The sequence below is a fragment of the Coffea arabica genome, chromosome 8c (genome assembly GCF_036785885.1).
Source record: "Coffea arabica cultivar ET-39 chromosome 8c, Coffea Arabica ET-39 HiFi, whole genome shotgun sequence".
Classification (NCBI taxonomy): Eukaryota; Viridiplantae; Streptophyta; class Magnoliopsida; order Gentianales; family Rubiaceae; genus Coffea; species Coffea arabica.
In genome coordinates, this window is record NC_092325.1 from 33869405 (window position 1) to 33882413 (window position 13009).

Sequence of the window (13009 nt, forward strand, 5' to 3'; positions counted from 1 at the left end):
CTTGTGGCTGTATGTTAGATATCATCTTACTCTGGAATTTGTTGCTGGCTTCTGCCCAAGTTAACTTCCTCCAGTTCTAGTTTTTTATTTGCTGCTTGAGCCTCCGTAAACTCTCTCTATTTTGGAGGGATTCTTATTATTTATTTGCATGTGATTGTAGTTCTCACATTTCACGCTACATTTAGTTATTCCATGGTCTAGTTCGAAAGGAGAGCAGTTCATATTAGGCTCAGTACATGTCATGGACCGAGCTTTTCACTTGGCTACCGCTATTTCTGTCTGTTCCCCTTTTGAAGCTATTGAAAGTTGTTTTTTTAACGTGCCATTTGATACAGTAGTGTAATAAAAATAAAAAGTAGTCTGTGTTTTCAGTTGTTATTTAAATTTTTATACAGGAGTTTGTCTTTATAATTAAGAGTTACTTAATTATATATGGATTGGTTTAATGTAAAACCGCATTTCAATTGTACTATTGCAATTCTCATTTGTAATTTATTTTCTAGTATTTGAGTAGCTCGTAATGAACCGAGCTTCCATTATGAACTAAATGATTTTAAGCAGATTAAGTGACATCTTTTGCAAAATAACTAAAAATAACAGTTTGTAGTAATAAGCAAATTTCCAGTTTGCAAAATAACGCCAAATTCCTTTCACCGAAACTCTTATTCCAAATTTCACGGCTCTATAAATTAAATCCCGGGAAAATTAAAGTACTATATATATTTTGCAACCGAAAAAAAAAATGTGTGCAAAAAAAATGTACAATTACCAAAATTAATTACCAGTACACATCAGTTGAAATTAAATTCAACTATAAATATTAGGCTCAAAAACTTAATCATTAACTACCAAATTAACTGAAATCTTTTGATTACGGAAATTGCAAATTACTTTGGATATCATCTTTCTCATAAATGTTTGACATAAAAACTAAATGAGCCTTTCATTTAATTGCTGAAAGAAACCTTTGAATAACAATCGCGGGTTTGTGAAAACCGAATAAAAAACATTCCATTAGTTGAACGCTTAGTCCAAAGAAGCAAAACAAGTAACTTTTCCATTATCAGGAGGCCTTATCAATCACCTTGTAATGCACGGATTCGTGCATGAATGAATCCATTTGCAAACTAGAACACAGTCCTACAATAATGGGCTGTTGGAATCATTACAGAAAGCCACGAAGAACAGGTTGCTTCATGCAGTATTACCGGATGATGCCTGGGAAGAAAAGTCACGCGTGCTATCTCAACATCTCCTCACACACACGTAATCCAAAATAAAAAAGCACTCTATTTGAGTCCTACTACATACATATAGGCTTGTGTTTGTCAACAAAGTGGGATGAGAGCAGCGGACGTTTGTTGCCAATTCGACAGTAGGATGATTGTACCTCATGCATGTATATTCGATAACCTTTGTCTCAAATCACCGAAAGTGAGCAAGCCCACTACCTTGCCTGTAATGCTTTTCGCTTTTGCAAATAATTAGAGCAAATATACAGGAGATTCCAAGGAAGGCATAGTATGAACAGATTAGGCATCTCTTTCTCTCTGTTACACATGGGAAACTAGTACAACTTCACATGGGACTATCAAATTTCTATGCAGGCCTCCGACTAAAGCTTCCAACCTACTAATTCAACCCTATATATATACCCTAACATCATACCTGATTCACACCACCTTGAGTTCGCAACATCTCCTGCAAAACTTTAGAAGGCCATCCAAGTTTCTTATTTTCCAAAAGAAGTGCAACCCCATTCTTCATCACCGTTACTGAAATCACATAAGGAGTGGGTTTATCAGCTTTTCCCTTCCCTAGCAAACAAGGGACCACTACCACTTCAGCTAACGTAAAGCCCTGTCGTGGGTTAATGCTCTCCCTCCCATCGGCCGGCCTTCGATTTTTTCTTGCATTCAATGCCTCTATTTCCACAGTCCTACTAAAGTACTGATTTCACACTGCATTTTAATTAAGTAATAACACACTTTATTATACGATTGCAGGATTTTAGCTACTTTTCGTGCATGGCAAACTTCAACCCGTACTTCGCTTCCTCCTCTTCTGGCTCACGCTCTGAAGAAGACGAAGAGGCTATTCTCAATGCTGCAGCTATGATACTTTTTTCGCCGGAAGCCGAACGTTACGATGGACCTCTAATTAAAATACCTTGCCGCAATTCTGACATGCCTGGTTGGAAGTGGGTTCAAGAGCTAATAACAGGTTACCCACTACGTATTTTGGAGAATTGCCGAATCACAGTAGATAATTTTATGCGGCTTTGTGATGTTCTAGTAGGCAATAACTACGTACCTCAGAATCCACACACGCATGTCTCAATTGAGGAATCGCTAGCCATGACTTTAGTTATGCTAAGTCACAGCACGCAAACTCGTGTAGTAGCTGAAAGATTTCAACATTCAACGGAAACCATTCATAGAAATGTAGCAGAAGCGCTGTTGGGGTTATGTCGATTTGCACAAAGGATTATTAAACCAAAACAAAGTGACGAAGTACATCCAAAAATAAGATATAGCAGCAAGTATTATCCTTGGTTCAAGGTATTCTCTATTTTTCGTGTGCTATAACTTTAAATTGAATTCTACTTTTGGAAATAGTGAAAGGAAGATTTTCTAGTCTTCCAAATTTATTGTGATAGCCAAACTCCACAAATACATTCATCAATCAGTTACCCGCATTTCTTCACCACCCATTGATTGAGGTAAAGCATGGACTCAAATGCAAAAGCTCCCATTTCTGTCTCATGGTCCAACCAGATATCAAAAGCTACGAGATGATTCAAGGCATTTTTAAAAAAAGTCTAGACAGCTAATTTATTGCCGTAGTAAGGCATATTATAATGCATTTTTTTATCTCAAATTTATGATCCTCTATGAAATAAATGCAGGATTGTGTGGGTGCTTTGGACGGCACACATATCCCTGCTACAGTTTTGGTGAACGAGCAGATGGCCTACACAAATAGGCATGGGACTCAAAGCCAGAATGTGTTAGCTGTATGTGACCATGATATGCGGTTCATATATGTCTATGCCGGATGGGAAGGCAGCACACACGATGCACGGGTCCTAGAACATGCAATGAGAATGCACACCGATTTTCCATTTCCCCCCCAAGGTTATAAAAAATTTGATTTTTATTAATATGCCTTACATAAATATTTTAGGAAGGGTAACTATTCAAGGTTCCCTAATGTCCTAAACTTAATTTGGAAGCAGGCAAGTTCTACCTCGTTGACGCGGCTTATAAGATGGTGCCCGGTTTTTTAGCACCGTTCAAGGGATGATGTAACGTAAGGGTTGGACAAGGACGTGGTCGAGGACAAGGGCCGAAAGAACTGTTTAATACTCGTCACTCTCAGCTTCGTAATGTAATTGAACGATCCTTTGGTGTCCTAAAACAACGTTTTGCCTATTTAAGGGGTCCGGTTCCGTATTCATATATGCAAACGCAAATCAATGTCGTTATTGCATGTGGCGCACTACATAATTTTCTTAGGGAAAATTAGCCTTCAGATGATCACTTCATGATGTACGAGCAAGAGTACATGTTATTCGAAGGCGAATGTGGAGCTCCTCCATATCCACAAATTCAACCATTGACGTCCCCGCAAGAAATAGAAGAATGGAAGGGAATGAGAGAAGAAATGGCTAATCAAATGCATGCCGCGTCACGAAGGCGGAGACAGTAGGTGAATGAGAATAAAAAAAATCTAATACCCACACAGGTATTAGACGATGTGAGGGCCAAGGGTGGAGAAATATTCAATAGTGAGGCGTACTGTAGCAATAAACTGTTGAATGCGTTTCGCTGTTAACTCTCTGTAATCAACATGTGGTTCTTAGTACAAGTTTGATGCAGTTGCTTATATTAAATGGAGAAGCTTGTTTGCAATAAATTGTGCTCCTCCTATGCTTTCCGATGAATTTTGCATTACTTAAATCGGACCAAATTTGCATGAAGTGTTCCAGAAGTCCTAAGCAAAGTCCTGGGCAATAAGAGATGGCCACCCAACACAGCAAAGTTGGAAGTGTTTGATTTTACGACATGCAAATTCCCTTTTGCATGGCTTAGTTCTCCCTAAAGGAGTAGTGGGCCCCGAACGTATGTTTTAGGAATCCCAGCCTTCAGCATGCTCTTCAAAGTTACCAAGCACCGTGGTTGTCCTAATTGATGAATAGCTAGCAAAGTTTTATCCTTACATCTACGTGGCAGTTGGGTTTCCTTCCATTATCGTCAGAGTCAAACTACATGTCCAAATCAGCAAATAGCACCATTGACTTCTTTGAATAGGATGATTTCATGGTCCAAACATTATTTCAGCTATGTCTCATTATTTGAGGAAAAGGTCAATATTATTTGAAATATTATTCCAAATATCACCTATCCAAACACCTCCAATATCATTTATATCAATATTAACACTTGATAGTACAAGTATTAAGTACAAAAATGAGCCACTGTCTTCCTATCATTTTGTGCTAATTCTACTACCCACTGAGAAAAACTCTCTTCCCATATTACCTCATTTACTAGCTATGTTGCAAAATTTGCTAGTTTGTGATTGCATGTGTTTCCTTCCCTATAGATGAATGAGAATGAACATTTCAGAAATATCTGCTCCAAATCCAGAATGTCTTCTAAAATTGTTGCAATGGAGCTATCATTGGTGTCTCTGCTCTTAACTTTGTCTATCAGACTCTTGCAATCCGTTTGCACTATGATGTTACTCTATCCAGCTTCATGAGCCTTTAGTAAGGCCCATCTGACTTCCAGTGCTTCCTCTTCTAATGGTAAACTATTTTTTTGTTCTCCCTTTGCCCAAACCTTGATGACATTCCCTTGCCAGTCTCTTGCAATGACTCCTATTCCTAGTCTTGCTTTGTGTGAGAAGATGGTTGCGTCCGTGTTGATTAGGAGTAAGCCTGAGTTTGGTGGATTCCAATTCCTCTGAGCTTGGTATTGTGTTGTTTCTGTAATGTTCAATCTTTCCTTTTTTCCATAGCTTCCTTGAACTCTGTCTAATGTTGTTGTGCCAGTTGTACAGCATGCCATTCATCTTGTTTCCTGCCGTTGAACTGCATCATGTTTCTAGCTTTCCAGATTTGCCAGAGAATGTTGATCGTTAACTCGACATGATCCTATCTATTCAGCCTTTCTCTTGCTTGCAATATTCCTTCCTACCATCTCCAGAAATTTACGTGTAGGTCTGTCTATCGGACCATCCCATTTAACAGGAGCTAGCTTCCAGATTATTTGTGCACTGTTACAATTGAAGAATATATGTTCCATTGTTCCTGACTCTTCCCCACAGCACTTAAACCATATTTCTCCCTTTCTAGATCTGCTATGTATTTTTCATTAATTGGCAGACTATGTGATAAGTATCTCCACATGAAGTGTTTTAGTTTATAGTTTACATTTAACCCCTATAGTGACTTCCAAAGCTTTCCTTTAGTGCCATCCCAGCTTGTCTGTCCTGCATTCACCTTTCTCATATCAGTATGTTAGAGTATCAGACCAACTATTTGAAAAAGAAAAGACCAATAATTTAATAGAAAATAATATCTAGCATGAATGATGAGTAACACACAAGAATTAACGTGGTTTGACTTAATCACCAAACCTACGTCCATGGAGAGAAAATTTGTTCTTACTATGAGAGAAAAATACCACAAGATTACAATTTGATTTCCAAACCCCAACTCTTGTATAACCCTCTCATCCACTAAGAATCCTCTCACTCCTTTCTTGTGTAACGTTGTAGTATGCCAATCTACCTATTTATAGAGAACATTATTTGGCCAAAAAATCAAATAACAATTGGAGTCCAATACTAATTTCTAAACTTATGCAGAATAGGAAATAACATCTAAATTCTAAACTAAATAGGAGTTTTCATGATTACTATTTCAAGTAACTAAATCCAATTAGAAAACTAGTTACTTCCCACATCAAATAGGGATCTTGACTAAAAGAAGTTAAGCCAATTTCCTAACAAATCTCTACCTTGGCGAATATTTCTTTTAGCAAACACAGCAAACCATCCAAAAAACTCCATTTGCCTGTTTCCACCAAATACCTTGGTGCCTAACTACACACCCGAATCAAGATGGTTTTGTTTTCAATTGATTCAATCGGCAAATGAACGTGTATAGTTAACCGAATCCAACATCTAGTTGACTCGTGAGAGGGGTCTCAATTCAGTCTCTCCCATAGCAGGACATTTCCTCTCACCACCATTTGTAATTTGAGAGCATTCCTGAATCCCCTTCCGCTCCCAATCCATTGAGGTATTCAAATGGTACAAATTACCATACTTCTTCCTCATCAACAAGACCATTTCGCCATGTGTGATTTTCAAGACTTCATCTGCTGCGAAAATATGGTAACTCTCGGAGTCTAACTGGCTCAAAGAAATTAGATTTTTTCGTAATTTTGAGACATAAGCCACACCACCCAAAGAACAAATCTCTCCATTTAATATTTTGATTTTCACCACTCCAACACTTTTGACTTGACAAGTAGATCCATCATCCAAGGAAACAAAACCCGCTTTCTTTCTTTGGAGAGTATCAAAATAGTCTAACTTGGATCAAACATGTGAAACACATCCAAAATCTAAAATCCAACCATCATGATAAGAAGTATTATTACCTTTGGACATTGTGAGAATATCTCCACCCGATACATATCCAGTAATACCATCATAGTCATTCTCATCATTTTCTTTTGATAAGTGCAATATCTTTTGATATAGCCAAATTCATGACAACCAAAATACTGGACTCCATCCTTTCTCTTGACCTTTGAATCATCTGCCTTAGATTCACAGCCAAGTTGTTTTCCTCTTCTATTCTCACCTCGAGCAATTAACGCAGATTCTTGTGTCATATCCTGGTTTGCCTTCCTTTGTTTTTCATGATCCAATAAAGAAAACTGTACATTCTCGAACTCTAAAGTGTCCTTCCCATACAACAGGGTTGTCACAACACTTTCGTAAGAATCAGAGACTGAGATAAAAAGTAAAAAGGTCTTATCTTCTTCCTCAATATCCACGCCAACCTTTTGGAATTGGTCCAAAATTTCGTTGAAAGTATTCATGTGATCCATGAGACTGCCACCCTCCTCCATCTTTAGTGCATAAAGTTTCCGTTTTAGATGCAACTTATTGGATAAGCTTTTAACCAAATAAAGCTTTTTCAATTTTTTCCAGAGGTCTGCTGCAGAATCTTCCTTATCTATCACATTATTTATGATGTTGTCCGCCACATAGAGTCGAATCGTGGTCACACACCTTGCGTCCAACTTCTCAAACTCATCATCTTTCATGCTCTTTGGCTTCTTGTTCTTTCCATTCAACACTTTTGCCAAATCTTGTTGAACTAGAACATCTTTCACTCTTTTTTGCCAAAGAGTGAAACTTGTAGTTCCATTAAACAGTTGAATTGGAAACTGTATAGTTTCAAACCCCATTGTATACTACCACTCACTCAATTTCAAATAATTAATTAAAATCCCAATGAAGCTCTGATACCACTTGTTAGGGTATCAAGCCAACTATTTGAAAAAGAAAAGACCAACAATTTAATAGAAAACAATATCTAGCACGAACGATGAGCAACGCACAAGAATTAACGTGGTTCGACTTAATCACCAACCCTACGTCCACGGAGAGAAAAACTTGTTCTTATTATGAAAGAAAAACATCACAAGATTACAACTTGATTCCCAAACTCAACTCTTGTATAATCCTCTCACCCAATAAGAACTCTCTGACTCCTTTCTTGTGTATCTTTGTAGTATGTCAATCTACCTATTTATAGAGAATATTACTTGGCCAAAAAATCAAATAACAATTGGAATCTAATACTAATTCCTAGACTTATGTAGAATAGGAAATAACATCTAAATTATAAACCAAATAGGAGTTTCTTTGACTACTACTTCGGGTAACTAAATCCAATTAGAAAACTAGTTACTTCCCATATCAAATAGGGATCTTGACTAAAAGAAATTAAACTAATTTCCTAACACAGTATTGTGGTTTAATTGCTTTGCTAGTGCATGTCTTGATTTGATAGTATATACCCTAGATTTTGAAAATGTTCACACCCACTGTCCTTCCTCTGGTATATGCTAAGGGGGATACTTGCTATTTTATCAGCTTTGTGTAGGCTGAAGAATTCTGATAGCAACCGTCTATTTCACCTTCTTTCTTCTAGCAGCTCACTTACCCACTGTATACGGGTATTACTTTTCCCTGAGATATTCCCTTCTATTCCTGTAACCCACCTATCACTCCATTTCTCAATTCTCCTCATATCTCCAACTCTTCACCACATCCCTTTTCATGTCAGATGTCTTCAACTTGCTACACTTTTCCAAACCCAAGATGTTGTTTTGGGTATTCTTTTTTTTAATCTGCCATTCCCCTAATATATTTTGCTTTCACCACTCTGCTGACTGTTAGGTTAGGATGGCTTATAAGTCTCTACAACTATTTGACTAGAAAAGTTGTATTGCAATGTTCCAACTCTCTGAATCCCATTCCTCCTTCTTCTTTTGTATCCGTCAGTTTGTTCCATCTTACCCAATGCATTCTCCTCTCCTAGTCATTTCCACTCCACCAGAATGATGCAATTTTCTTGTAGATCTGCTTGCATAATCCTTTTGGTAACCTGAAACAAGACATGATATAATTGGGTAGGGCTATCAAGACAGATTTTAATTAAAATCTTCTTGCCAGCTAAACCCAAAAGTCTATTCTTCCAGCACTGGAGTTTGCTGTTGATACTGCTCTTGACATAGCCAAAAACTTGGTTCTTGATTTTGCCAATGACCATTGGCAATCCAAGATATTTGCCACTAGTAGCCTCCTTCATAATTTCTAGTTTTCTACACACTTCAATCCTTGTTTCTGTTGGGATGTTTCTATTGTAGAATACAACAGATTTTTCAAAGTTGACTTTTTGACTAGAGGTTACTTCATATTGGCTCAGAATTTCTTTGATTACTCAAACATTTTTAAGACTGGCTTTATAGCATAAAAGGGGGGCATCATTTGCAAAAAATAGGTGAGACATAATAGGACCATTTCTACTTATGCTAATTCTTGCGATTCGTCTCACTCTGATTCCCCTATCTATTATGTTAGAAAATCCCTCAGCATAAATCAAAAATAGATACGGGGATAGAGGATCCCTTTGTCTAAAAAAGTAGAGTCATGTGGTTAGAGATTCTTTTATTCTCAAGCATTATTCTCCTTTCTCTTCTATATTGCAAGGGAAAGAGATTAAGATAATAATTATAAATTAACTTTTAAATTAGACCATCTAATTACTTGGGCATAATGATTCTAAAAAATTATTGGCCATTAAGTGAAATAAAATATAGAAAACTGTGTTAATTTTTACTTGTTCAAGTTAAATCATTCAGGTTTATGTGCCTTTGGAACATATGTGAAAGGTTTTAGGGAAAATCGTTCAAAACATCCCTCACATTTTGCAAAATGACTTTTTTTCGTTCCTTACTTTTAAAAATATAATTTTACGTCCCTTATAAATCCATATTGGTTAAATTTGGTTCCTACCTAAGTTTCCGACTAGTTTTTGGGCAGAATCCACCATGTACCTTGTACGTGATCATTTTTTAAGAGCAAAATTGTCAAATCAAATTTTACATAATTCGATTCAGAGTTCCTTACATTTAACAAAATGAATTTTTTCGTCTCTCACAATTTACAAAATGAATTTTTTCATCTTTCACATTTTTCAAAATGAATTTTTTGATCCCTCAATGATCATGTGTACGAATAATTTTTTTAAAAATTCATGTATATATCTATTTGATTTCAAACAAAATCAAATAGAGATATATTTCATACTATTTGTACTGCTCAGGTAAAATCAAATAGATATGTACATGGATTTAAATAAATTGTTAGTTTTTCACCCATATTCATTTTCTTTGACTCAAAAATTGAAAACAAATCAGACATTTAATTATAAACATTATCGAATATTTATATCAAATTATATTTGGATAGAAAAATAAACAAAGGAAAAGTATGACAAAAAAAAAAATAAGTGATTGACACTTTTAAATTGAAGACAATCATAAGGCAAATATTCTACTATTGATATTAAAAATGACGAGTAGAAATTTTAGATTTAAATTGCAATTTATTAGCACGATTATAGAATTCGAATTAGAACTCATTAATTAGATCGTCTTATTATACAATTCAATAAATAAATTATTATCAAAAGAGAAAGTCACAAATATTGAATAGGTTCATATGGTGAAATCATATAGATATATACATGAGTTTAAAATAAAATTATTAGTTTTAAACTCCTACATATATCTATTGAATACCATGTATATAACTACGATTAGTTTATTTAGGTGAAATCAAATAGAAATATATTATATGCTATTCGTGCTATTCAGGTGAAATCAAATAGGTATAAACATAAGTTTAATGAAAAAAAATTATTCGTGCACATGATCAATGAGGGATGAAAAATCTATTTTAAAAAATTTGATGGATGAAAATATTCATTTTGTAAAATATGAGAGATGAAACTATTCATTTTGTAAAATGTTAGGGCCGAAAAAATTCATTTTGTGAAATGTGAGGGACTATGAATCGAATTATGTAAAATTTGATTTGACAATTTTACCCTTAAAAATGATTACGTGCAAGGCATGTGATAAATTTCGATAAAAACTAATAAAAATCTAAGTAGGGACGAAATTTGATCAATGTGAATTTGTAAAAGACGTAAAATTATACTTTTGAAAGTGAGGGATAAAAAAAGTCATTTGCAAAATGTGAGGGATGTTTTGAATGAATTTCCCTTAATGCAACTAAAATTTCATTCTTGCATCTATTGGTGGACTACAACTAACTTTACTAACCATGCTTTTTCCATATGCTCCAGTAGCATAAAGCATTCAGGTTTATGTGGTTTATGTGTCTCTAGAACATATGTGAAAAGTTTTAATGTAACTAAACTTTCATCCTTGCACCTTATTGTTGGATTACAACTAATTTCACTAGTCATGCTTTTCCACAAGATTCAGTAGCATTAAATACAAGTCCATACAATGGCATTTTTTTTTATAATCATAAATACAAGTCCTCTTAAGTTCTTATAGGACTATTTTTTCTCAACTAAAATTTAGCAATATCGGAAATCAAAGATTAAAAAAATATATATACATTGAAAAGAAATAAAAGAATTCAAAAAAATATGAATTCACAATAAGATCAAGCAAAATTTAATAAATAAAAATATTAAAATTATTTAAAAAATATAAAAGAATTAAAGGAAAAAAGAATACAGGAAATAGATTTAAGTATTGGGCGGGTTCAATTTAAACCCATCCCAAAATGATTCCATCCAAATTAGTTCCAAAACACATATGGGTAAGGTTGGACCTAAATTTATATAACTCGGTTCCATTTCAAATCCAAACAGATCCAACCTATTCCGCCCATTTTATCACCTCTACTTTTAATTCTCTCTCAGGGCTTATGTCCTTTTTCACTTTCTAGCTCCCTTTTATATAGTTGCTAGAATTTTCCTATTGCTTACTAGAATTATTGTTTCTTTCTTTTCCTCATAAGGTTTCCTAACATGGTTACTGGCTAAGTCAGTCATTACTTCCATGTTATTTGTTGGTTTGTCTAATAATTGCTGTGGGTCCATGATGTCCCCTCAGGCATTATTAAGCATTATTGTGGCTTTATAGTTTATTGTGGTTTCGGTCAATTTGGTGACTATCAACTGATTCTGATTGAATGATTGATTTTTTTTTTTTTACTAATCAAGCATGTTTTCTAGATTATACATCTCATCGTTTTTAATGATGTCTACTAATCCTTATTCCTCTTCATTGTAGTCTTCATCTATGTATGGACCTTGAATTTCTTGATCAATTTTTTTGTTTGAAAATTTACCAAATCTTCTAATTGAATTCTTTGTAAGAATATTATGTCAAGAAATTTTCATCCACAAATTATATTCTGAAAATCATCTTCTAGTGCAATTGGAGGCCATTGTGAACGAGTTTCATTTTCTTCAATTATATCATATGCTAGTTGTCATGCACTCCAATGGTTCATTTGTTCTTCTATTGTGAGATTTTTACAAACCCACAATTAGTTTTCAAATGATATCGTTGGTCTGACTTGATGTTCTTTAAGGATAATATGATGTTGAGTCAGGTAGCACTGACTATGTTTGGAATAGTAGTATTCTAATGAATAATTATTTGTTATTTGGTCAAAGCTATTGATCGTTTTAAAACAACCCAATCTCGTTTGGATAGTCAATTTTGTGAGAATACTATCTAGGATTCCCGTTTGGATTGTATATTCTATACTTGCAACTATTAATTTATTTTAGTTCACCACCATAATTTGTCACATCACCTTGTAATAAAATTTCAATCTCAGTCAACCAACAACTACGCTAAGTGCATATAATTTCCCGCTGCCTAAAGTGTTATTAAAAAAAAAAAGAATTCATTTCTCACGACTTAACTACATTCAATACAAAGAATTGGTCACACACTGGCACACCAAACCTGGACCAATTAAGCATATCCATACATGACGGAAACAAGCAAAGTAGTTGATTTAAAATACAACTGTATTGAATACATTAACCTTATTCACATCACACTAAAATTAAAACACAACGGTCACAAATTTCATCCTACTGTCTTCGTCTCGCACTTCGATACGCATTCCACTTTCCATTTGCCAGTTCATCCCTCATTTCATACCATTCATTGACCTCTTCTTGGGAGGTAGTTAGGGGTTAAATTTCTAGCATTGGTGGCACCCTACCTTCTCCCTCGACCTTCATCTCTTGTTCATGATCATTGATGATGTCATCCTCCAGCAATTCATCTTGTACTAGGAGGTATAAATTGCACAAAATGTGTATGCCCAATTTAGCATAAATAGCTGT

At 35.0% G+C, this 13009-nt stretch overlaps 1 protein-coding gene across 1 annotated transcript; it reads left to right on the forward strand.

The window, feature by feature from the left end:
• Positions 1-2027: 2027 nt before the first annotated feature.
• On the forward strand, positions 2028-5149 carry LOC140013490 (uncharacterized). The gene is made up of 3 exons (XM_072062786.1): positions 2028-2561; positions 2909-3016; positions 5060-5149. The coding sequence occupies exons 1-3, from the start codon at positions 2028-2030 to the stop codon at positions 5147-5149; spliced, it is 732 nt and encodes a 243-aa protein (XP_071918887.1).
• The last annotated feature ends 7860 nt before the right edge of the window (positions 5150-13009 follow it).

Bases quoted from the DNA above. Each gene is read 5' to 3' on its own strand.
- LOC140013490 (XM_072062786.1), top strand. From the start codon at position 2,028: ATGGCAAACTTCAACCCGTACTTCGCTTCCTCCTCTTCTGGCTCACGC. The intron at 2,562-2,908 runs GTATTCTCTATT...AAATAAATGCAG, and splicing joins AGTATTATCCTTGGTTCAAG to GATTGTGTGGGTGCTTTGGA. The intron at 3,017-5,059 runs GTATGTGACCAT...TTGTTGTGCCAG, and splicing joins AAAGCCAGAATGTGTTAGCT to TTGTACAGCATGCCATTCAT.